This window comes from Eulemur rufifrons, chromosome 29, assembly GCF_041146395.1.
Source record: "Eulemur rufifrons isolate Redbay chromosome 29, OSU_ERuf_1, whole genome shotgun sequence".
Lineage (NCBI taxonomy): Eukaryota > Metazoa > Chordata > Mammalia > Primates > Lemuridae > Eulemur > Eulemur rufifrons.
The window spans coordinates 18527329-18554458 of NC_091011.1; the positions used below are offsets into that span (position 1 = coordinate 18527329).

At 44.8% G+C, this 27130-nt stretch overlaps 1 protein-coding gene across 1 annotated transcript in view; it reads right to left on the bottom strand.

The window, feature by feature from the left end:
- Window positions 1-27130, bottom strand: part of EEPD1 (endonuclease/exonuclease/phosphatase family domain containing 1) — a 112668-nt gene that overhangs the window by 39834 nt on the left and 45704 nt on the right. Inside the window, exon 3 of the mRNA XM_069461761.1 lies at window positions 5795-5846. Within this exon, the coding sequence (XP_069317862.1) occupies window positions 5795-5846 (52 nt within the window). The remainder of the gene's footprint in view (window positions 1-5794; window positions 5847-27130) is intronic.

Below are 27130 nucleotides of genomic sequence, written 5' to 3' on the forward strand. Positions count from 1 at the left end.
CTCCTGGCCTCAAGCTTCCCAAAGCACTGGGATTACAGGCATGAGTCACTGCACCTGACCTAGATGGGTTTAAAAGTCTCCCTCAGTTCTGACATTCTGGGATTCTATACATACCATTCCACTGTAAAAAATCATTATAATTTTATCCCCCTTGGTATATAGTGTAATTTAGGCACAGAGCAAGCACTCAATTGTAGCAAAAACTAAACGAATCGAAATCCAAATTACAGCGAAAAATACTTAAAAAGCATGTCATAACAGAGCTACGTGCATGAATGTGTATGTGTGTGTATTCAGAAAACACTATCACCAATTATAAACATTTAGCATCCTTAGGTTATTCACACACATCTATGTGAAAATGGTTTACCTCCTATTTCCCTCTGAAAAGTCCCAGGAAGCTGTTAACTCTAATTCCAAGGTTGCCCACCACTAGGGTTCAGCGGGAAGAGCCCTGACGCATCAAGTTCAATGTGTCTAGTTCCAGGTTTGCTGGGGAAACGCATACACTTTATCACACATGTAAAGCAGGAAAAGAGGTCTTTGAGATCATCTGCTCCACCTATAGGAAAACGAGACGAGGCGCTGCACTCCAAAGCCGAAATTCTAACACAAATACTAAGCAGCAGCAGCAGGAAGGACTGGCAGGCATCTTGTCCTACACAACTTGGCAAATGGAGCAGGGGAGATGCCACTTCTTCTTTAACATCTTCTAACAGCAACAGATCAAGGTGAAGTTGGGCTTCTTAGGAGAGAAGTGAGGAGGAGATTCCAATACTGATGGTGACGACACAGCAGCAATAGGGACAGTACCAGTACCAGTACCAGCTGCCCTCACTCTGGTACTTACCACATACACAACACAACCTCTTTATTTCACATTATGTCATTTAACTCTCATTAAAAACAAACAAACAAACAAACAAACAACAACAACAAAAAACCCTAATGGGGTAGGTATTACTGTGACTCTGAATGTTAAAAACAAAGCAAGCGAGTCAGTAACTTGCCCAGTAGGTCCCCAGCCAGTAAACAGCAGAGCTGGATCCAACCCCCATCTGTGCCCTCAGAGCCTGAACTCAGTCAACCTGTGATTGATGGCTGAGGCCTGGCCCAGCCTGGGAGGGCTGGGGGCCACGCAGGCAATGCCCTGAGTTGGGCGGCCTGCTCTCCCGGGCAGCTTTCCAGGCAGGCGTCGGTCCCAGGTTGGGTCAGCCGGTGGCCCACCCTCTGGTCCTCCCAGGGTGAGGGTGACCTTCAGCTGCAGTGACTGGCCAAACTATTGTTTGCAGCGAGGCAGGAAGCTGTTTGAAAGGGTCATTGAAAAATGATCTTTCTAAATCAAGCTGTACCAATATTTTTATTTCCCTTCATGCAATGCCACATTTAAAGGCATTAGATGGGCCTGTTTTGAAGGCCTGGGAAACAAGTCCCTATGACTTAAGTTCAGAAAAACGAAAGCCTTCCACTCTCAGAGCAAAGAGTACAGAGAGCTGTGTGACATGCATCCTTCTCAGAGCAAGTCCCTGGACTTGGGATCTAATACAAAACAAAAAAAAAATCGCATCTACATCCAAAACCCTTTCAGAGAAATGTCACATACTCTGATACTTACACATCTTAGATCATCTATTCATGGATCTAACAATTTTTTAGAGAAGAAATTGGTAGAGAAACTTACATCATTAATTGCATGGTCTATAACATTTTTTAAATAAGTGACAAATCACTGTCGCCAGTCTGAGAAGTGGCTCTATGTAGTGTTAGTGGAGAAGAGAAATTGAGAACCTGACCCCTCCCCCCAAACGTCCCCCACCTCTTCCCCAATCTACTGTACCTAAATTAAGACACATGATAAGAGGTAAAAACTAGAACCCTATTGAACTAGGTACAGAGTCTCTTTGTGTCTATCATATGCATGTACTGGGCTTGTGCTCACTATTCACCTCTTCCCCCAAAATTTGTGACTTGATGATGAGCAGGGCAGATGAAACAGGAAAGCCCCCACACTCAGTAAGGACCACTGAAATAAAGCAGTGGACAAGCTGTAGAAAGCTGAGTACAAAAGGCAAAATTTCCCCTATGCGATCAAGGAACAACGCTGAAAAACAAAGCTCAAGAGTTAAAAAGCAGAAAGGACCCAGAGAGAGCAGCTTTACAGATGAGGAAAGGGGCCTGGGCCTGCGAGGAAGGTCCCCTGCCAGTTCCAGCAGCTCAATAGCGGCAGGGCTGGGGGAGAACTCAGCTCTGCTAAAACCGGAGCCTCCCTGGAGCTGGCCCTGGGCTCTGCAGAAAACAGGAAAACCCTGGCACTTCTAAAAATGGAAAGCCTCTCTACCTAAAACTAGGTAACATTTAGGCAAATGGCTGGTCATTTTAAGGTAAAATACTAAGATTATGATTAAAAAAAGGTCTAATATTGGCAAGAAAAAGCACTAGAAGTCTTGTTTTCTATGAGACCCTAAAACACCGCTGCTTGTTTTTAGCCTTTGATATTTTACACAATTTAAACCTTTTACTGTTCAGATTTACCCTATCAGTACACGTGAGGGAAATGACCCCTTCAGAGAAGCTCCCATATTACAAGAGGGAGGCGTGTAGAGACCCTCACTCTTGGGACTGGCTTGCTAGGAGTGACCCGTTCCATCACAGCAGGTTCTCGGGAGGTCAGTAATTACAAAACCCAGCTGCAAGACAAAGAGGTTTGAGGTTTGCAGAATGTGTGTCTGACACACATTGTTGGCTCTATGTTGGCTCATGTGTTGGCTCTACTTAAATTAAGTAAGACTATTTTCTTGATGAAAGGAAGAAGCAGGCAAAAACCAAAGATAAAAACTGAGTTCTTAACAAATGCGAATGTTGGTGTTTACTACTTCTCTTTTGATGCCACACACACACACACACAAAAGCTTAATTGGCCATAAAAGTAAAATTTTGACATCTCACAGGTTCTTTCTATTATCGACTGGTAAATAACAGTGATGGTGATAATAAATGGACCCTACCACAGTGTTTTTGAACTTCAGTTCAAATGGTCACCTGGGTTCTTTTTAGAATGTAGCTCTGATTCAGGGGGTCTGGGTGGGCAAGATGCTGCATTTCTACTGAGCTTCTGATGCTGCTCGTCTGTGGACCGCACTTTGAGCAGCAAAGCTCTACCCTTGACAAAGAGCTTTTCTTGGTGGCTCTCCAGCTTGTCCAGGTGGAAGGGAATCTGTAAGTCATGAGGCTCTTTAGAGAACTTATCTTATTCTGGCACATCAACTGGACCAATCGTAATGCAAAAACAAAAACAAAAACAAAAACAGTACTATGCCAAGCAATGTGTCGTGTGTCACTCAAAACACAACTGGCTACCAAGCTCATGACAACTGTTTGCTTCTAAACTTTTCTAGAAATGTTTGCTACTTGCCTGGCACACAGAAAACTCAACAAATGCCTGTAGCATGAATGAACGACTGAACAGAAGGAAGAAGAAAGAAACTGAGCGAACTTGATTTCCTGCTGGACCCCATGCATACTGAAACCATTGGGCAAAGCTCTAAACTGGTCATATATTGAGATAGGGGAACAATACAAAACCGTCATCAAACTTGGTGAGAGAGACGAAGGGAGAGGGAGGAGAAAAAGAAGCAATGGGGGTGGGGGAGGGGGAGGAGGGGGGGAGGAGGGAGGGGGGAGAAAAGAGCATGAGCAGCAGCTAACTTCTGAGGACCATTGAGCACCAGGCATAGTGTTTAAGTCCTTTGCATGGACTATCTACTTCATAATCTTAACCCCTGTGAATTGGGGATTATAGTGATTCCCATTTTACAGATTGGGAAACCGAGGCACAGAGAGGTAAGTAACCCAAGATAACCTGGTTAGGAAGGAGGAGGCAGGCTCAGGACCTGCTCCCTGGCAGCCTCAGCACCAAATTCTCAGGGCAGCACAGCTGGCTCCAATGCCAGCCACAGCGAGCCCTGACCCCACTTGTCTGTGAGATTCCGAAAGCAGCTAGTGCCCATGAATCAGCTGGGCTATGAGGCCTCTCTAAGTCAGACAATCATACGGCTTAAAAGACCTAATTTATATTTCAGGGGCCTGCATTTTTATTGTACTGATACACCCTAGTACTGGGGCTCCCCGTTTACTGGCTTTGATGCTTTTTTTTTTTTTTTTTTTTTAATTGAGGACTAAAACAAGTAACTGTCATGAATACTAAGAAGAGAATTTTTTTTGAGGGAGAGTAACTTTAAAAAAGTTTCAAGAACAAAGACCTCTCCATACCCCTGTACACAGAAGGATCAATTGTTTGCATTTCGCCCCATTTACTTGATCAATGACGCTCACCTTTCTTTCTTTGGCTCTGTCCAATATGCATATATCACTATTTTTTTCTGAATCATTTGAGAACAAGTTATAAACATCATGCTCCTTTAATCCTAAATACTCCAGTATTAATTCCTAAGAACAAGGCCATTTTCTTACATGATCGCCGACTAATTATCAACTTCAGGAAAAGTTAGTGTTGATATAATACCTTTATCTAACGTACTATCCACATCAGGGTTGTCATTTGGCCCAGCGATGTTCTTTATAGCCGGACCCAGTATGTTTTAATGGCTAAATGCATATTAAGAATTAATACAGGTGATTAAGAATTAATACGAGCAGAGTGCTTTGGCATTCAGAAAGCCCTTCGTCTCATGTTGCCACTCTGAGGTCGGGCGGCAGCACTGTCCTTGGTTTACCCGGGATGGAAATGAGGCTGAGGGGACGTTAAATACAAAGCCAGAGCTCAGCCCCCTTCCTCCTTCGTATCACTACTTGGTGCTCATTTTAAAGAGTTACTTTGTTTCAATGCCAACCAGCAGACTGACTACGAATCCAAACATTTTAAATTCTAAAAATAAAATATTATCGTTTGGGTGCTTATGTCTCTAACCACTTTATGCTAGCATTACAGATTCTCATGAACACCCACAGCTACATACGCAGGAAGAGTCCTGAGCTCCCCCAGGGGAGCAGCCTGGCAGGAGACGGGAGGCCCTGGGTGGCACGTGGGTATCTGGCCTCCTCAGCACCTGCCCGGCCTGCTTTGCGGAGACAACTCCACCGCGCACACAGAACTTGAACCCACGACCAGCAAAGGATCCCCAAGAGCGGGCTTGACTGGAACACTGAAAGCCAAGACACACTGGGGGTCTCTTCCAAAGCACAGCGAAACATTGGTTTAGGGGTGGGGAGGCAGTTTCCCAATCCTCAGTAGGAGCCTAAGAAGGGATGCAAATTCACGAACCTGCCTGTTAAATAGAAAAGCCCTGGTTTGGGAAATGGAATTATTGGGATTCAAATCATCACTCTTCTATTACACTTAGCTCACTTGCCTTGGGCACATTACCCAACCTCGCTGTGCCTCCATTCCATCATCCCTACACCCAGCTAACGACACACACCACGCAGAGATGGCACGGAGTGGGCGGCACAGACTGCGGCATGCGGGAGGCCTCCAGCTCACCATGTTTCGAGACACAGAAAGCCTCCCCCAGAGCGCGATGGCGCGGGGCAGGCCTCTGCTCTCCGCAAAGCCCTGACTCAGCCAAGCACAGGGGAGCTTGTAGTGTGAGCAGACTGCGAGTGAGCTGGGGGTTTAGATGAAACTTGTGCACGGTCCACGGACTGTCAAGAATACAAAGTGAGTGACCACCCTTGCACTAAGCACTGTCTCTGGCCACAGAGGGTCGAATTTCTCCTGTGTGTGACACTTTGCTCTCAGTTCTTGAACGTGGGGCAGGAAGATCAAAATATTTACCTTTTCCAAGGCCTCTCTGTCAAGTAGTTCTTGCACAGCTAGAAGCTTGATGCTGTAAGAAAAAAAAATCAAAACCAGACTTGAAAACAAATCATTTCGTGTCACCAAGGATCATCACACAAGTCATAAGAACAAAAGTCTGAAATGTCAGCCTGCATTTCTAGGTCGCCTCCCATCTTAAGGTGACCTTTGGTTTGAGACAAAATGACCATTTTAAAACTATTACAAATGTTTCTAAATTCTAAAAGTAATTTTACCATAGGACCCAGCACTTCTACTTTTAGGCATATTCCCAAAAGAGCTGTAATCAGGGACTTGAACAAATATTTGCACACCAAGTTCACAGCAGCATTATCTGTAACAGCCACGAGGTGGAAACAACCCAATGTCCAGTGACTGATGGATGCATAAACAAAATGTGGTATATACATTCAACAGAATGCACTATTCAGCCTTAAAAAGGAAGGCCATTCTGATACATGCTACATTGTAGCACAGATGAACCTCAAAGACATGCAAAATGACACAAGCCAGTCACAAAAAGACAAATACTGCATGATTCCACTGACATGAGATAACGAGTCGTCAAATTCATAGAGACAGGAAGTAGAATGGTGGTTACCAGGGCCTGGGGGAGAGGGAATGGGGAGGTCGTGTTTAAAGGGTATGGAATTTCAGTTTGGGATGAAGATGGATGGTGCTGATGGTCACACAACAACATCAAGGTACTAAATGCCATTGAACTGTACACTTAAAAATGGTTAAGATGCCAAATTTTACATTATGTACATTGCACCACAAAAAAATTCTAGAAATAATTGATAACTGCTTCCTATAAGGAATCTGACCAAATTCAGAGGGATATAAAGAAGAAAACAGTCACCCACGGACAGTATTCATCCTCACTTGGTGTCCCTTTGATGATCATGAGCAAATCGCTAACCCGCTGCTTACAAGGGGGCCCTGCTCTGCTGCTCATTTGTTTACCAAACACTGATGGAGCCCTACTGTGTCCAGGTGGCCAAGAAACCATGACAACTATGACACACTCCCTGCCTAAGAGGCGCTCACAGCCTCTTGGAGGCCCCTATCAGTCCAGAACATGATGTAGGTGTGCCCAGTGGACACAGGGAGAGGCAGAGAGGAGCCCGGCCCAGCCGAGGCTGGAGAAGGCTTCCTGTGGGTTAGCCTTGCCAGGGGAGGGACTGGGGACAGAGGCAATCCGCAGGGGGATCTACAGAGGCACCAAGGGGAGAGATGACCCACCCGTTTCAAGGTGAGGGGCCTGAGTCTAGACTGCAGCCAGCAACCGAGATGTGAGCACTGGGAAGTACATGCAGGTTGACAGGGGAGGTATTTTCCCTTTTTTGACATGTTGCCTTTGAAGTGTTCGTGGACACAATGAGCAGGCAGTTCAGTCTGCCGGGGAGGCCTGGGCTGGACTCAGCACACGGAAGAAGCATGAAAGTTCTGTGAGATTGTTTAGGGAGTGGGTCACTATCGACATTGTCTTCATGTTCCCTCCTAATCCAGCCAATGTGCTTATGGTCACTGGCCACTGTCCCTGCCCTTCCCCCCACCTGCCTGCATAGGTTCTGTGGAACAGAAATGGCCCCACCTATACCACACGCCTCCCTCCAAAGGGATTCTGCCATTTTAAAGTTCACCTTAATTTACAGTATTCTTCACACTCTCTGTATAACTAAGCAGGTACTGTCCCACCAATAGTTTCCAAGGCTTATAAGAAACTATCACCACCAACACCACCAACTTAGCAAACATCCAGGCTAATGGACAAGAGCTTGGGCATTCCCCCGGCTCCAACCACACTGGCTTTTGTTCTGTCTCTTAGACAGGTTTGCTTTTGTTGTTTCTCTGGCTGGGAAGGGTCTTCCCCAAGATCTTTCCAACACCACTCTGTCTCATCACCTCATTCCAGTCTAGATGTGAATATCACCTTCTCCAGGCAGTCTTCCCTGGACACCCAGGCAAGCCAGCATCCCTGATCACAATACTTTATTTTCTTCAGTGCTCTTACTGGTGCCCTAAGGCATGCATTATGTGTTCGTTGGGGTGTTTTTGTCTGTCTCTTCTCAAAAAGCCTGGAAGCCCCTTGAGGCTGGGGGCTTGGACATTCTTGCTCATAACTACATCTGTGGTGTCTACAACTGACAGATGGAAAGCAGTCAGGGAGTATTTACTGACTGACAGACTGGGCCTGGACCTGTAGCTCAAGTAGCTATTATAGCTCACACACTGCAGCTCGGATGGGCAATATCACAGGCCATGCCTCAGTTTCTCCACCTGAAAAAGAATGCCTTAAATGAGATGACTGGATGGATCCTTCTTTGGTGAAAGATGCTATGTGCATTTGTGCAACTGACTGCCATTAATGAAATACGCCTGGTGGCAGGTCACAGCCACTGGCCACTCCTCAGTACACTCTGATTCCCAATGTACGAATCTAGATTCCAGGCTACCAATCTGGACAACACCTTCCATGCTAAGTTAGGAGTATCCAGTTGTAGCTCAAGTTTCAGAAGCTTAAATTGCCTCTGAAATAACCACCGTAAATATTTACACTGGAGGGACTTTTAAAATAGTCTCCCATTCCTGCCCCTTCTACAGTCATGTCCAATTTAGTATCTAATATCAGATGGCAACAGGTTAGAGAAAAGGGTTAAACACCGTTAAGATAGTCAACTCTCTCCTTCTTCCTACTCTTGAAGGTACTACATTCAAGCCACTGTAAGACATGATTTGAAAACCAACAACTTCAGGCTCTGAAATGAAAAGGGCTAAAATAACTTCAATTGACTCTCATTTAGGTCAAAACCCGAAGGAGGCTACTCCCTGCTCTCATCACTTTGCTGTCTTCTAGAACAGGGATGGCAAATACTCGGTATGCATGTTGCTACTCTCCAAACCCCTCTGCCTCTTTCCAAGGAACTCTCCCCACTAAACATCGATTCAGCTTCAGAATCCTTCTCAACACTCCAGTGAGCCACAATCTACTGAAATTGTCATGTGAGATAAAACCCACCTAACATCTGCTCTAAAGCCAATACCAAACAGTATTAACGCATGAAAGATGGGGAGAAACCCCCCCCCCGAGACACACTCACACTACCAAAACCCAGCAACACAAGATGGGGTCACCTTCGGAGTGGGGGAGAAAAGATGGAGAGAAGATAAGACACTCAAATCTATATGGTTTGAGCTTCGGAACAGATACAATGCCTATTAATAAGAGGCAACTGCCACAGCTGCTCATAACTTTGGATTTTTTCAGAAAGCTGCTTTATCCTCCCGAGAGCTACAGTCTTTGAGGGTATTCTGAAATATTTCCTGTTATGTAACTATCCCAGTGTTATCTCTAACCTTCTTGGAAACCCTTCCAGTTTGGGGTATTTATTTCAGTGTTTATGATATCTGATTCTTCCAGCACATCAGATACTCCCTGGGAGGAAATTTCACACATATGAAGGAGCAACAAACCCTTTAACCAAATCTGCCATTTGACACCATCTAACTTCTTGCCCTGGAAGGGAATCTGATATCTCACTATCAATTCTGCCCCTCCGCCCCGCCTTTCTTCCGCTGATTCCATAAACATTTGTATACTGAATGCGTCCTATATTTCAGAAGCTTCCATGTATCAGGGGGACGGAGATGAGCACAATATTATCCCTGCCCTTCAAGGGCTCAGAGGAGCCAGGAAGCTGCTTCCAAACATGCCCAGGGAGGAGGGAGGGTGTGTCTCCCTGAGATTCTCCTGGGTGGACCAGCGGAGCTGGGCCTAAGAGGATACGCCTGGTGGTGGCCTGGGGCTTGGGCAGCAGCCTCTGAGAACGGGAGAGCCCCAATCAGATAAGAACTGCAATGAACTGTAATTTCTTTTTCTGTACTCTAGTTTGAGAAGACAGGCAAATCACACAATAGCAGCTGGTGGAAGTAATTTATCTAGATAAATGACAACATCAAGGGCAAGTTCTGAAGTCAGGGTGAACAACACCCAGAAAGACCTAGAATGCATACAATTAATGTTTGCTAAGTAAGCCCCAAGGAGCTAAAGTGCTTGGGGCCAGATGTCTTATTTGGCCAGATAGCGTGTGGCACAGAACAGCCCATAACGGGACTAGAAGTGGTGATGGGGAAAGTGCCAGGCAGACATGGCCAGCAGGGAAGACAAGTTGTAAAACCGAGGAGACAGAAGCTGGAGGGCACCCCTGCAGGCCAGGTGGCGTGGGACCCCAGACTGCATGAACCCCAATAGCCCCTGAGAAGGCAGACACGAGTTAACTATATGGGTGCTGCAAAAGCACTTAAAGGGTAAACTCCCAACTGTAGAGGCACTCAGGCTTCCAGAACAGATTATACCCTAAAGGAGACCAAAGTCAAGAATTCACCTTGGCTCCCTTTCTCTGAAGATCCTGGCACTTTGAGCTCCCACTGCATTTATTAAGTGACATAGTACAGTCCATGAAATATAGCAGCATGCAATAGATATAGAATGAACGCAGTATGACGGACCCACTCATTCATCGCACGGATAAAATATTTGAGGTTTATGCATCATGCAACAGGCACCACTGGGCGCTGGGGATGTCCTGATGCACAAGCGTGGCCTCTGCCTTCAGGCATCTGAGTCTAATGGAGGGACCAGGTGAGTACACCAGCCACGTGATGGCCAAACACAGGGCGCTATGTTGCCCGTTGTAAGGGCAGTGTACAAGGCTGGGAGGCTCCCTGGAGAGTGACCTCTGAGGTGACACCTACAGGCCTGCAAGGCAGCAAGGAGGACAGGGGCGCTCCAGGTAGGGTGGCAGGAGTGGGATGAGCAAAGGGAATGAGGGGAGAGAGTGAGCACGCCCCATTCAGGGACTGCACACCGACCAGGGGACACAGGGCAGAGGGGCTGGAGGAGGGGGAAGGTGCCCAAAGATGATTCTGCTGAAGCAGGGGGGCCAGGCCTGCTCACAATGTTTGCCGAGCCCGTCACGGAGCAGCCACCAGAGATTTAGGGCTGTGGTATGGTAGAAGCCCAGGGCACAGAAGGTACCTAACAAAGGTATGAAAATGGCCGTGGTATGGAGGACAGCGGGTGGGATGGGAGTGATAAGACGGGAGTCAAAGAGACCCACGACAGGTCAGGCAAGAGATGGCTTGTGCAGGGAAATGGCCCTGGGCTGATTCCACAGAGGAGCAGCTGGCAGGCCCTGACGAGTGAATGGATGTAGGGGATGAGAAAGAAATATCGCCTCAGTTTCCTGCTTGTGGAACCAGGTGCCGAAGGGACCATCCACTTAGAGGCAAAGCAGGGCTGCAGGTGGCGAGTTTGGCCTTGGACACACTGATGTTTGGTGCCTCAGGACCTCTGGGCACAGAGTGATTAGGTAACTGGCTGTACCACGGCAAGCTCTGGGCTCTAGATGTGGCCACCAGGAGCAGGAGGACGGTGACTAAGGGGACTCTCCAGGAGGCTACACAGAGAGAGAAGAGTCCAGGACGGAAGCTCAAGGGCCATTGACATTTAGGAGCCGGGAACAAGGACAGGCGCCTGTCAGCGAAGCAGAACAGGGGCTGCCAGGCAGGCGGGAGGGAAAGCCAGGAACCCCAGGGGAGAGCGCTGACAGGGCGGGGAGCCAACGGGTCAGACCGTGCGGAGCGCCAGGGAGCACGGCCTGGCACGCTCGGGGCGTGGGGGACACGGTGCCAGCTTTCAGTGGGCGAGGACTGGACAGGAGGTGGAGGAGGAATAACGAGGTTACCGTCTAGGCAGAACATGTAGGGTGGCTTCTCACAGCACGATTTGCCAAGGAAATAAAATGCAAAGCCAAGGGGTCTTATCAAAGCGGATACAATTATTAAAGTGCAAACAAATGACTCCTCTCAAAACTGCACATTCATACCTGTCTCTCTCCCTCTCTCCCCCTTCCCCACCCCACCCTCCCCAAATGATGTAATCACAGAACCCAGTTTTTCCGTCAGAGCACAATTTGCAGGATTTGGGGGAAAATTAAAGGTCACGAAAGTTGTAAGCTACACCTGGAGTAGTTTTGTCTCATGATGTAGTCCTTCCACGACCTGCTCTGCAAGACAAAGGGGAGAGGAATGTGAAGACCCTCAAACTGAGGAGCCCACACCAAACCCCAGAGCCTCCAGCGCCGCTGGCGATGCACGCCCTTGCCCGGTGCACCAGCCCACACTGTCTCCACCATCGCAAGCAAGTGAGCGGGTGTCCACGTGCGCCATTAGAAGAGGGGCTCAGCCCACAAACCTGGAGGGGGGGAGGTGTCTCCAGGCAGCCCCCCAGGAAGGGAGAGAGGAGGCGCAAACGGAGAAGACGGAGCCAAGTTGTAATCACAGCAGGGCTGCGGCCATGGGCAACGGCCACTCTCTTCACGTGTCCCCATGCAGGACATGGGGGCCACTTAAGAAGTGTCATGAAAGTCAAATGCAGAAACGGTGTCAGTCCAGTTGTCTGAACACTGCTCCCTTCTCCCTTCCCTTTCCGGGAAGGCTTCACATTAACTCCCCGTGAGCAAATTAAGGAAGGGTTGGTTCTCTTTTAGAAGACGTCATGGGTGCCGGATGCAGACTTGCCTTCTCCAGTGCTCGCTTTCTTCCTCCAGTGGCCCAGGACTGGTGGAAAGGGGAGAGGAATGTGAAGACCCGCAAACTGAGGAGCCCACACCCAGCCCCAGAGGGACATCGGCTTCCGCACGCCAGTGGACAGGCCCGGGAGGAGGGGACACGCGCTGCTCTTCTCAGACACGTCCTTGACGGGTGCGCATCCTGTCTCTGCCAAGACGCACACTCGTACTTCTTCCTTCCTGCCAACACCACATGCCAGATCAACAATCCACACGGAACTCGGCTTGGGCAGTAACTGTTCTTGGCGGATTTTAAGAACTAGTCTGCAGAACAGTCTGGGCAGAAACCTTTGATGACAGCGTCCGTGGGCTTTGTTCCATTCGTGTTTTCAACTGCTTGGATCAATTACAATATGTTCTATTTTCTTAGAAAACTGTCCCATCCATTCAGATTTTTCCATTTTAAGCACAGAACTGTACTAGTAATCACTTTAAACTTAAAAACCACCTCTGAATCTGGTCTTATGACCTCATCTTCAATGTACAGATCTTTTTCTCATTTAAAAAATTAGATCTGTGAGAAATCAGTCTACTTTGTTAGTCTTCTGTGAAGTTAGCACCCCAAGTCGATCAATTCTACCATTCTTTTTTCTAATTAATAAAGGTCGACATTTAATTCCTTTGTGCACCTTTCCTTAGTTTTCTTTAGTTTCTCTGTCACTTCTTGACAGAGTTGAGTTGGCCATTCGTTTATTTAAGTACCTTCTTATATACAAAGTCATATATTTTTCTCTAAATATGTATTTGTCCTTGTTTCAAAATTCATTATGTAGCCTTCTTATTACTTTCCACCTAGTCTGCAGTTGCAGTTTCGAACTCTTATTGGATTCAGTAGTTATTTTGGGTGCTGTTTATATCTCTAAAGTAGCTGGGTTTTAGATTTTATGGTTTTGCATTTTCTATGATTCTAGTGCACTATGGTTAAGGGAAGTACCCTGTATATTTCATGCTTTTTAAACGTATTGATACTTTTTGGGGTCTACTTTATAATGAATTTTGCTTTTCTATTTCCCAAGTGTTTGAGTAGTTCCAGAACTTATTTTTGGATCTACCAGTGTTCCTCTCTAAGTTTTTCACATTCATGCAGGGAAGAAGAGAAGGGCTCTGGAGTCGGTGCAAGCCGCGTCACCTCCTGGTTGCAAGGTCTTAAGGAACCTTAAGAACTCAGCAGCAGGTGGAAGAGACAGAGGCCAGCACCACCCCTGTGGCCAGGAGCAGAGACGGGGAATGTAAAGTACTTAGCACAGAGCTTAGCTCATAGCTGGCCTCCATAAATGGTGGATATTAGTACTCATTATTCAGAGCTTTTCTTTAGCTATTACCACTTCTCTAGGATTAGAATAAAGAACGAAACAACCCTTTTGGCACTAACCCATTTCAGACAAACAGCAAACCAACGCTTTATCTCTCCTTCCCTTTTTGATTTCCATGAACGATACTCTAGGGTTAAGATCCACAGTGCAGTTGCCATTTGGCTGTCTTTCCATTACACAGCTTATCGTAAGAACACTTCTTGACGTTTTTACTTGTTTGATAATCAAATTTACAACAGTACTTTAAACTGCTCTCTAGTTTTATGGAGTCTGGTCCTTATGTTCCCTATTCTGGAGCTCTATTTTAACTCTTGAGCATCTACAATGTATCTTTAAAGTGAATTTTAAAGAAAGGAACATTTTTGTGTAATTTCCTAAGCCCCTACATGTCTGAGAATGACTTTCCGATCAGCTTCATACACAAAAGGCACCTCAGCTGAGTATAAAATTGCTGCATGACAACACAACCTCCAAAACTTTGTAGACAGTTCACAAACTTACTTGATAATCAAAAGACCTTTCCATGTTTCAGATTCTCAGGCCCCCACATACAGGTAGGAGTGATATGTGTTCTAGGAATATATCTGAATTATTTTAAAAATCTCAGATGTTTTAATCTTCTGATAGGTTCTATAGACATAGTCTCTTTGTTACAAAGACCAAGTCTAAAGTCAACATCATGTTACTTTTTCCTCTGGACTCTTGTGAAATGCTTTTTCCCCTCTTTTATCCTCACTCTCCTGTATTTTTCCCAGGGTATGCTCAGATGTGGCTGTCTTTTCCCTGAGTTTGGCTGAGTGAGCCCTTTGATATTCATGCACAGTCTCTCGTTAGCTCAGGGACGTTTTTGACGATGTATCACGGATTCCAATAATCACCAAGACCATTAATCTGAATGTGGGCCATCAGTTCCACCTTCCACATCTATTACCTTGTCTTTTCTCTCTTTACGCTTGTATTTTCTAGAATCTTTCTCAAGTTTTTCTCCCCTTTATTCACATCACTGATCTAATTTCCATAGCATCTGTATTTGTTTTCTGTGGCTGCTCTAAATAAATTACCACAAACGTGGCGAGTTAACAAAACAGAAATTCATTCTCTCACAATCCTGGTGGCCAGACGTCTGAAATCAGTATCACTGGGCTGAAATCAAGGTGTCAGAACAGCCACGCTCCCTCTGGAGGCACAAGCAAGAGAAGAATCTGTTCTTTCCTCTTCCAGCTTCTGGTGGCTGCCTGCATTGCTTGGCTTGTGGCCACATCACTCCAGTCTCTGTCTCCATGGTCACATCGCCTTGTGCCTGTCTCTTACAAGGACACTTGTGATGGCACTTAGCCCACGTGGGTAATTCAGGATAATCTCCCCATCTCTCAAGATCCTCAATTTAATCATATCCACAAGGTTGTTTTTGCCTATAAAGGTAACATTCACAAGTTCCAGGGATTAGGGTGTGACTATCTTTTGGAGGCCATTATTCAGCTTACCACACATTAATACCCTTCTACAATCTTGCTAATTTGGGTTTTAGTTTTGCTATTGGATTTTGTTTTCTTAAAACTTTTCTGTATTTAATCCACCTCCTTTTTCCCCCTCTGGCTGTTGCCTTTTCATATGAAACATTCTTTCCTTATGGTTTTCTGTGCCTGTTCCAGGGAGACCATGTCTTTTTGTTGTATACGGAGGTGTCACATATTTCCCCAGAAGTCTCTTCTGGATCCTGCTGTAGATATTTTTTCAAAAGTAGAAACTCCTTCTTGGTCTTCAGAAGCTATTGCCTTTACCGTGCTCTGAAGGACTTTTCCAGTCTTTTGTTTTGTTTTGTTTTGATTCATCCTTCAACAAGGAAAAGTTTATCCAGACATTACGAGTGGACTGGCTGTGGCCCTGCTCTCCTGCGTGAAGGACGGATCTCCTCCTCATACCCACCGTGGAAGGAGACGAGGGGACGCACAGCTTCCGGCCAACTCGGAGCCTTCGCTCTGCTGAGGTGTCACTCAACGGGGTGACAGCTGAACAGCAGAAGCCAGGCTGGCTGCTGACGTCGAGACTGGGAAACACTTCCACGCTCGTACCTTTTCTTCCCAGCAGCAAACTGCCTATTGAATGCCACATTGTAAAAAGCTAAAACATTTAACCTAATCTAAGGTCTGAGGCCCCACAGGAAAGCCCATTAGAAAATTAATGGCTTGGTTTAACTACAGGAGGTAAAATTACAGTAGACTGGGCAATTTTATTCCTGGGAAGTTTGGAAGAAAGGCAGAAGAACAGACTCTTCTGCAGAAATATGGAAAGAACCAATAAGGCGGAGAAAGAGGATGAAGTTAACTGAGTGTTTTCCAGATATCGCTGCTCTGCTAAGCCTTGATTATGGTATTGCACTCACACCTCAGAGTTGCTCCTTGCAGACATAGCTATAACAGTCCACACATTCTAAAGCTAAACGAAGTATCTGAGGATTGGCTACATGATTCCTATGCTACAGTATTAGCTTTTCAACTCTTTCCTCCTTACTCCTGGCTTTGGGATATCTTAATCCTCAAGTGAAAAGGCAAGGATTTTGATTTCCATTTTACAGCTTCAGTGAGATTAAGTGGTTTGTGCAAGGTCCACACAGGGCGAGGAACAGAGTCCAGGCCTGTATATTCAAAAGTCCTTGCTACTTTTTATTCAGTCAATAAATATTTACTAAGCCTCTACTACGCGTCAGGCATAGTTCTGGGCAGCAGAGATAGAGCAACAAAGTAAAATCTTTACTCTCATGAATCTTATATTCTAATGAGGGGTGGGGAGTGGTGGTCTGCAAGTAAATGTTTAATTGCTGGCTCTAAGGGGTGAGGGATGGGAGCAGTTGCAGCGTTTGCCAATTTCCGTGGTGTAAATTCTCCCACCATGGCCCATTTCAAGCCACCAGCCTGGTATGACCAAGTGCAGAGCTGGGAAGAGATGTGCACAACAGGCCCTTGTGAGCCCTTCCACCGCAGCTCCACCCAGCACACGACTGTGAGGGGTGCTGAGGTCGGGATGTCTGCATCCCCATCCCGCCAAACTCCTGCGCTGAAATCTAATTACCAGTGTGATGGCATTAGGGGGTGGGGCTTTGGGGAGGTGATTAGGTCATGAGGGATTAGTGCCCTCATAAAAGAGACCCCAGAGAGCTGCCTCGCCCCTTCTACCATGTGGGGACCCAGCTAGAAGGTGCCCTCTATGAATAAGGAAACCGGCCCTCACCAGACAATAAATTTGCCGTGCCTTGATCTTGTACTCACCAGCCTCCAGAACTGTGAGAAATAAATGTCTATTGTTTATAAGCCACCCAGTTTATAGTACTCTGTTATAGCAGTCCAAATGGACCAAGGCAGGAAGGGATCTGCAACAAGCTGATAATTCGAAAATATGTGATATTTCTATTATATACACAGTTGACCCATGAACAACACAGGTTTGGACTGCCTGGGTCCACTTATACATGGATTTTCTTCTGCTTCTGCCACCCTTGAGACAGCAAGACCAACCCCTCCTCTTCCTCCTCCTCCTTCTCAGCCTGCTCAAGGTAAAGAAGATGAGAATGAAGATCTCTATGATGATTCTATTAATGAATAGTAAATATATTTCTTTTCTTTCTTTTATTTATTTATTTGTTTTTGAGACAGTCTTGCTCAGTTGCCCAGGCTAGAATGCTGTGACATCAGCCTAGCTCACAGCAACCTCAAACTCCTGGGCTCAAGCGAGCCTCTTGCCTCAGCCTCCCACATAGCTAGGACTACAGGCATGTGCCACCACACCCAGGTAATTTTTCTATTTTTAGTAGAGATGAGGTCTCTCTCTTTCTCAGCCTGGTCTTGAACTCCTGACCTCAAGGGATCCTCCTGCCTCGCTCGGCCTCCCAGAGTGCTAGGATTACACAGTAAATATATTTCTCTTCCTTATGATTTTCTTAATAACATTTACTTTTCTCTGACTTACTTTATTGTAAGAATACAATATATAACACATATAACATGCAAAATATGTGTTAATTAACTATTTATGTTATTGGCGAGGCCTCTAGTCAATAGTAATTATTAGTAGCTATGTTTGGGGGACTCAAAAGTTATACCTGGATTTTCAACTGCATGGAGGGTTGCCACACACATTGTTCAAACGTCAACTGTATATGAATGAAATATACAGGCTGGGAGTGGAAGCTCATGCCTGTAATATCAGCAGTTTGAGAGGCCAAGGAAGGAAGATTGCTTGAGGCCAGGAGTTTGAGACTAGCCTGGGCAACACAGTAAGACCCTGTCTCTACAACAACAACAAAAAGAATATACAATAAATTATACCACCACCATAGAATGTGTCTAGTGGTGATGAGTTTACAAGAAATAAAGCAGGGTAAGGGAACATGAGTGACAGGGTGTTGGGTACACGTGTGGCCAGCATGCTGTGGGGAAGTCACAGGGGACCTGTCCCATAAGAAGGCATTTCATCAGAGACTGGAGTTTCTAATCTGTAAAATCGGGATAATGATTCTAATTATTCAGAAAATTCGATGAAATGGCATTTATTATATTAATATATTGCTTCTAGTATATAGTGAGTATACAACAAATGATCATTATTAATATTTATCTAAATTGAAATGGACATGTACAATTCTTACCTTTTTTAGAATTGATTTTAAAAAAAGGATATAAAGTCTTCATTCTTCAAAATCAAATTGGTATTCTAGCCACTTAAAAAACAGGTTGTCAATGCTTGACCCACAACCTGAAAATGTTCCTGTTAAAGGTGAAGTTGCTAAGTTCAGATCTCATGATGCCAGGCCTTTAACAATGAAGTTGGGACTTGCAGTGTTCTGTTATTATTATTAAATAATTCGATTACATTCTTTAAAAGCTAGCACTGTAATTCCAGATTAATCCAAGCCACTCCCACTCAGAGAAGTAGAAAGAATCTTATAACTTCTCCGGAGTATGCAACAGTTTTGTTCTCCTTCATCCTCTAAAACTAAAAAATAAAAAGATGCACAGATAATAAGCAAAACATATACTATAGAACTGGTTCTTAAATCTTTCAAAGCAGCAAAGTTTATTCAAAATGGAAGTCCCTTTACCAAAAGATGATAAGGTCCAAAACTTCAAAAGATAAGGCTGTACAAAATGTTGAAAAGAAATTAAATATTGTGCTATTTTAAATTGAAGGATGAAACACTTCCCTCAAACTGAGAAAAATTATCTCATACTTTGATTATTTCTTTAAGAATTCAGTGTAGCTGCAAGTTCGTCATGGGGCAGAGGGTGAGAGGAGAAAGAAAAGGTGTTTTTCTCAGCCTCCCATCTGACACACGCTGAGCCCCACGAGTCACAAACATTCTCATGTTCTCTGCACGACATCAGATGAAGTCCGTGCCATTGGCTCCGCTCTAAGGTGAGGACGGCAGGGGCCAGAGTGCACAGTAAGAGCAAGGCAGTCATTCACCTCCAGGGCTCAGGGCTCCTACTGGTACCTCTGTCTTTCATCCCAAACTTCCTTCCTAGTGTCACATCCAACTGGTAAGAGATGAAACCAGGGAACTTCCATGAGGTTCTTTTTTGGTCATTCTTCATCCCAGTGGTTATGATGACACAAGTCCAGATGTCCTTAAATCAAGAGGCTCTCCAATTGTACTGTTCACCTCCCTTATCCAAGTGAATTGGGGACTTCTTGGAACTTGAGCCTTTCCGTCTTAATTCTTTTCAACACACTTTCACCCAAGAAGGATCCATCTGCTCAATACTCAGAAACTGCTGCAAATATCATTTGAAGATTTTTTTTTCCTTCAGGAAGAAATAATTTTCACCATCCTCCTTCCCAGTTGTTCTTCCTGGATTGCTCTTGGGTTATTGCTTGGCTTTCTTTGGCGGAGGTCTAAGAAACAACCAGATCACGCCGGTTTTTGCATCTACTGTGGGGACAGGGTTCCTAACCTCGGCGACCTCACCCGGCCATAGGTGAGGACTAACTGCAGCTGGCTGTGTTCCCCTCTGAACTTTCATGTCCCTGTGGTCTTACTTAAGCAGTGTGTTCAGACCACGTGGGATGAATTTCTAAGGCCAACCTTGTCTTATTTTCCCATCTTCCCTTTGCACTCACTAGCCCTCCCTCAAACACCTTAATCTTGTGTGTTGCATGTATTTCTCTATGTGTATGAAATCCTGTGAGAATGGAAGTAAATACACACATGCGTTTTAAATGTGTAGGGGCCAGCTATCAATTCAAAATCACGGGTTCAGGGGATTTTTTGTTCCCCACCTTTTTGTATGTTGGGATTCATAGAGAGATTCCTTGTTACCGAGTTTTATTCTGTAAAATGTCCATGAGTTTAGGTTTTGCCATCTAGTTGTTCTTTTTATTCCCAACATTCTAATTATGAACATTTTCAAAGCTACAGGAAAATTTAGGGAACTGCACAGTGAACACCCATAGACACACCCCCTGCATCCTACAATTAGCATTTAGCTATACTTGTTTTGTCACACATCTGTCCACCTAACCATATACTGATCCATCTTATTTGTTCAGACACATTTCAAGTCAGCTGCAACCCAAGGATTTGGGTTTTGATAGTTCACACAAAGGCTGGCCTCAAAGTAATTCCTCTCATTTTCTGTAAGGAGCTCCCTGCAGACTCCCAGACATTAACCTGAAACCCCACTTTCCTGCTCCACCTAAAACCCGGTATTAAAGTTTCTCCTCCAGGCCTTTCTTTCCTTTAGGCTCTAGCTTTAAACTTTCATTAACCAAAGTCCCTCCTAATCTAGACAAAATTGCCATTCTCCCACCTTCCCACTGGCCCACCTCTCCCCCTCTTCCATCTTCTAACATTCCTATCCTAAACCTGTCAAGGCACAGTGAAACATCTACTTCTAAAGCCCAACTTTATGTTTGATCACAAATAAATATTTTCAGCCAAAAAGCGGCTGATATTGAACATAGTACAGTAGTCCCCCCTTACCCGCTGTTTTGCTTTCCGGTTTGTTACCGGTGGTTAACCACGGTCCAAAAATATTAATTGGAAAATTCCAGTAATAAACAACTCACACTCTATCCCACCGGGATGTGAATCCCCCCTCTGCTCAGCGTATCCACGCTGCACACGCTCCCCACCCCTCAGTCACCGAGTGGCCTTCTTACTTCTTATCTCACCTCATCACAAGAAGAGTGAGTATAGTACAGTAAGATATCTTGAGAATGAAGGAAAGACCATATTCACGTAACTTTTATTACAGTCTATTGTTGCTATTATTATATTGTTATTGTTGTTAATCTCTTATTGTGCATAATTCATAAACTAGACTTTATCCTGTGTATGCATGTATAGGAAAAAATACAGTGTACATAGGGTTCGGTACTATCCACGGTTTCAGGTATCCACTGGGCGTCTTGGAATGTATTCCCCACATGTAAGGGGGGACCATTGTACACAGTAAAAATAAACAAAATTTGACCGGCCCTTAACAACAATCAGAGTGTCATTTATGCCCAGCTAGGCTTACTGCTGCTGTTTCCAACTACTCACTTCCAATGTTGTAAGAATTTTGTTACTTGTTTTATTTCTCTGGGAAAGAGTAAGAGTGATTAACTGAACATGCAAGAGAAAAAGAAATTTCCGCTGTCAGAGTATACTGAACATTAGAAAGTTGTCTAACACAATACAGGGTCTGTGATTGCAAATTAATGCTCCAGTCAAAATTCTTCATCTAGCTTTCAAGGCTGACCTTTCACCTCTCAGCAAGGCTCCCCTTCCTTTCAGGCCTGAGGAAATTCACCTCTGGGTTTTGTCAGAGGGCATGGCCTTGCTAATCAGCAAAGAGCAAACCTTCCTCCCTCTCTGTAATGCAAACCAGCCAGTTGGAGTCTCTGGGTAGGGAGTTGTTTAAAACAGCAATTATGAGGGCATATTTCATAGGAATCTTTTAGTTATTTATTTTAAAAAGAAGTCATTTACAGAGCACATGTTTACTGCAGAAAATTTAGAAAATACAGAAAAAAAATTTAAAAAATCAACCATAATCCTGCTACCTAGAAATTACCACTAAGGTCTTGATATATGTCCTTCTAGGCCTTTAAAAAATGAATATATACACATAAAATTGGAATCACATTATATACATTATTTTTGGTTATTTTTAAATTGCCATCAAGCAATATTATAAATCATTGTCACTATCATTAACTAACATATGAATTCATGTCATTAATTGTTATTTGATGTAATTTTAATGGCGATATATACAAATATATAGATATAGATATATGCTATAATTTAATAAGCCTTGCTGGACATCAAGGCTATTTTAAATTTTTTACTGTTCTAATTATTGCTTTGGTGAAAAATGAATATACTACCTTCAGTGCAACTTTAATTATTTCAAACAATAAATTCCAGGGGTGCTAGGTCAAGGGCTGTGTGCATCTTTAAGGTTTATAATAATTTCTGCAAAATTGCTTTGCAGAGTTAGAACCACACTAGCACACTGGTCGTATAACCCACTCCCTTGCCCTGGGTAATTCTTAAAAACCCTTATCAATCCAATACGTGGAAAAGGTATCACTATGTGGCTTAAATTTACATTTATTTGACTACTAGAGAGACTGAATATTTTACTGGCCATTTTCCACTCTTCTTTCATTGGAACCAGGGAATGAGGGTGACTCAAGGGGAGAAGTCCCAGGAAACCCACTTCCACCACCATGAGTCACACTGGAAGGTCCACTGAGCTCAGCAGCCCTGTTTGTGTGGGGTGACAGACAAACAATAGGACCTCTGCAACCTAGCTGAGGTTCTGGGACCTCTTCTCCCCTTCCTCTCCTTTGTTAATTGGATGTATTTCTCTGGATACTCTAGAAAAGCATGTAAGGGATTTTTAGATTCCCGAATATTCTTGATAAGTGAATGCTATCAATATTTTGCCCAGAAGGTTTTGCATGGGGGCCCACCAGCTGGAAGAAGTATGATTAAAGCCCACTCACTGGAGAGAAAAGGGGTATTTGTTAAGATTTACTTATTAGCTCAAAACCATATGGGTAAACTAGATCCAGAAGGCAGGGCTTCCTTTGTCCCTGTGGCTTTGGCAGCAGGGGAAGAATTACCCACAGAAGTGTGCAAAATGTAAAAGAATTTAGTTGTACTGCACACAAGTCTGTGGTCTGCAGGGAGGCCCAGAGGTTTTCCAAGAGGGGAAAGGGGGCTCCCCAGAGACCTCACAGGCACTTGCCGGCTCCTGCCTCCTACCCTCCCCGGGCTCTAACCACAAGGCTGAACTCAATGGTGCAGAACAGACTGGGACAAAAATCCCAAGCAGCAAGGCCCCCAAAACAACACACCACACAGGTCCCACTTCAGGGACAAATGGCACTTACTCTGCATTGAGAGCCTTGGCTGCCTGTGAAATTTCAAACCCTGGACTCTGGAGTCAGCTTCAGCTGCGTGGGGCTGGTGTTGGTCTCTGGATATCAGTTCCTCTGCATTACAAAGAGGAAAACACTCTAGCTACCTCTCCAGCAATTAACATCTGCGGCTTGGCGTCCACACTGAGAGATGAAGTTAAGAGGTCAAGCCCCTTAAAAGCAACAACAGCAGCCCCTGCGCCCCACCGAGCCGGCTTTCATCTCCTGGGGAACCCCAAGGTGTACTTAGGGGCTTGATGGGCCAGTGCGGCCCTCATTGCCCAGGCTCTACGCTGCAGGGTGCAGAGTCACCACGAGGGCAGCAGCGGGTGGGCCTGGGTCTGGTTTTTGTTAAGCAACAGCATCTCATGGCCTCTTCAAAGCTAAGGGTCCCAGACGCCACCGCTATGAATTCCAGCTGCTATATGTGAAACGTTATCCTCCAGCCTGCAATTGAGGCCCCTCTGGTCCTTCCCACTCTACAATTTAAATACCAAATTTGTGGGGGGGAAGGGGGTAGAGGCAGGCCAGGAGCCCCCCACTGGCTCAGCACCTCATGTGCAGATCAGAGTCAGGCCTGGAACACTGCCCGGGATCCCAGCAGAAAATGCTGACCCTGTACTGCAGAGTGGGCGCATGACAGGGGCCTCTAATTTTATCAGCGCCATTCTCCCAGCTCAGGGAATTCCAAAGCCGGTTTCTAGTGGACAACTTCAAGAGCTCTTCCAAGAAGGCAGAGGCAGGAAACATCTATCCGCGTTTTGAGGCCAGAGCTAGTTAGTTTGCCACAACTGCTTGCTTGTGTTTTTGGAGTAGGATGACGGCTCTCCAGGTTTAGCTAACATCACCTGGGGAGTGTTGTTAAAACAGAGTGCTGGGGACCCCCAGAGTTTTCTACCTCAGTAGGTGTGAGGTGGGGCCTTAGAATTTGTATTGAGGCAGGTGCTGCCAGACTGATCGGGGATATGATACCAAACTAACAATGCCATTCTCAGGAAGATTTCAACACAGCCAACCTCATGTGGTATAATGGAAGATCTTCCTGACCAGACTTGTGGGTGAGAAGCAGCACTGAAGGGCTCCAGGTGGCTGTGTGGGGGTGCAAGATGGGACAGAACAGTTTTATTTCTCAAACAGGACATCTCTTTCCTATGAACACTCTGTTGGAAATATCAAATGTCATAGCCCGAGAGTAGTCAACCCAGCTGACCGTGAGCCAGGATGTCTGATTTGCTAAGTGATCTTCTCCTTGTATATCTGTCCCTTCCTCTTTGCTGTCCCTCCCACTCAGAGGAACTTCTACTCCTTTTTCCCAGGACCAATCAACCCACCTGTTCTCTTGCCAGATTGATCCATTCTTTCCCCCACCTGCTTCCACCCCTACTCTAGAACAGCCTCCTCTTTCTAGATCTCTGGAGATCTTTCTAGAGCCTATCTTTCTTGACCTTTGGTCATTGTCTTCCCTCTCCTTAAAACTCTTCTCCTGGACTCCCAACATCTTCTCTGAATCCCCCTGATCTGTCCTACTTCCCCGGTTTGCTGGCTGCATGCTCTCATTCACCCAGCCTCCCAGAAAACCTGTGCCAAGCCCTGTGCTAGACAATAGGGGTGAACAATAGAGGACAAGACAGACCCTACCCCTGCTCTCATGGAGCTGACAGTCGGTGGGGAACATGCCCATGAATCAATAATTACACAAGTGGTCATTTAATTACAACTGTGTCCAGTGTTCCAAATGAGCAGCACAGGGTGCTGAGATTCCATGAAATGGGAGTGTGGGGGACAGCTAAGCGAGCCTGGGGGCAGGAAAGACGCTGTGAGTGCAGTCACATTAAAGTGGTGTCTGCAATTAGAGGTGGCCCGGCACTTCCTTTGGTGAACTCGAGGACCCATCTTCTGAGGTCTTTTCCACCCCTCCCTAATGCCACTCCTGGGCAATGATATTTTCTCTTTCACAATGACCATGGATGATCCACAAAATATTTCTTTCTTTGCTCTCTTTGCCCCTACTTTGCTTCTGAACTCCAACTCTGTATTTCCAACACCTGCCAGACCTCTAACAACAATGCCTAAGGGGAACTTCAAACTCAACGTGTCAAACGAGACTCTACCAGTCAAAGTTGTTCCACATCCCTTTTCCCCATCCTGGACACCATCCAACCAAGGCCCAGGCTGCCTTATTCTTGAACCCCCTATTCCCCGCCTCTCCACCACATCTAAGATGCCACCAACACCAGTTAATTCCATCCACCCAACCACCAACTGAATCTGTCCATTATCACATATTAAGTCCTCCAAATCCAGAGCCATATTTTCTTAATTCAAGGTATAATTTTTATTTATGATGGTAAAATATATACTGAATTATGCTAAATTTTGAAAATACACAGAATAAAAAATTAGAAACTACCCCCTGATAACATATTGGTATATTTCTACATGTACATGTGTCTTAAGTTTAGAAATTGCCATCATGTAATGAATACAGGTGGTAGACGGTTACACTGGGGACCCCGATATCCACCCCTTGTGTAGTCTGCTCCACTGAGTCTGGGCTTGGCCATGTGACTTGCTTTGGCCAATGGGACATTAGCAAGCATGACACACACACAGAGGTTAAGAACTGTTAAATTAACTTTAAAAAATTATTTTTAAAGGCCATATATCTCCTATGTGTATGTATCATAACTTATTTTTCCTCTACTGCTGGGTATTTAGTTCTGTCACATTTTTCTGATTTACGATTAATGAATATCTTTTCACATTTCTGATGCATTTCTGATTACCTCCTTAAGCTGGATCTGCAGAGCTGGACTTACCAGGTCAAAGGATTTGTGCACAGTTAAGCCTCTTGACGCTGTGTGCCAGAAAAGCTATCTCTAGCTGTACTCCCACCAGCAATTTAGGAAAATGCCTTTCTTAACACAACCTATGCCAGGTTTTACCCGATAGGTGAAAAACGATATCTCATATTACTTTGCATTTTTTTGATTACCAGTGAGCTAAACATTTCCCCTATCTTCCTTGGCTGCATGTACTTCTGTGTATGATCTGATCTATATCCTTCCTTTGGCTAATTTTTCTGTTGAGATATAAATGTTTTCTCCTCTAGATTTATGTAAGTAATTTATATACTAAAGGCTTTAAGCTTTTTTCCTGTCACTGGAGGCAATTTCTCTACACTGACTTAAAATTTTGTTTTTAATGCTTGTGATATATCAAAGCTAATTTTTAAAAGCAGTCCAACCCAGTGTTCTTTTGTTCTTTCTGATTTTTTTCCCCAGTGTTTTCTACTTTAAAAGCCAGTCTTCTCTAGAAAAAGGAACATATTTTCTTGGTGTTTTTTTTTTTTTTATGGTTTAATTTGAAATGTCTAATTAGAATTTATTTTGATATATGTTGTGAGGAGAGGATCTAATTATTTTTCATTGGTCACTTACTAAATTATCCATCCCGTCTCCCCACAGATTTGTAATGCTCCTTCATCATCTATTAAATTCTCATAAATGCTAAAGTTGGCTTTTGAATTATTATTCTGTTCCTTTAATCTGTGTCTGTACTCATATGCCAATTGCTGTTTTAATACTGTGCATTTATAATATGTTTTACCACCATCCTTTCATGTATTCACTCCATAAATATTTACCAAGCCACAGTATGTGCCAGGCATAGTTCTAGGCACTGAGGATGCAGCAGTACGACAAGCAGAACGCTTCCGTCTGCTTCCTGCCTAGTGGGGTGAACGAGCGTTCAACAAGCAACAACAACACCACCATCGTTTGTTGAACACTTACTCTGTGTGGTGGGCTCTGTTAGGCACTTCACACATCACATTTCATCCTCACAATAGCCCCATGACATAGTACTATTATTATTTCCATTTCACAGATGAGGAAAACTGACGCCCCGCTGGGCACACTGTGGCAGCAGCAAGGGGCAAGGCCAGACATGAACGC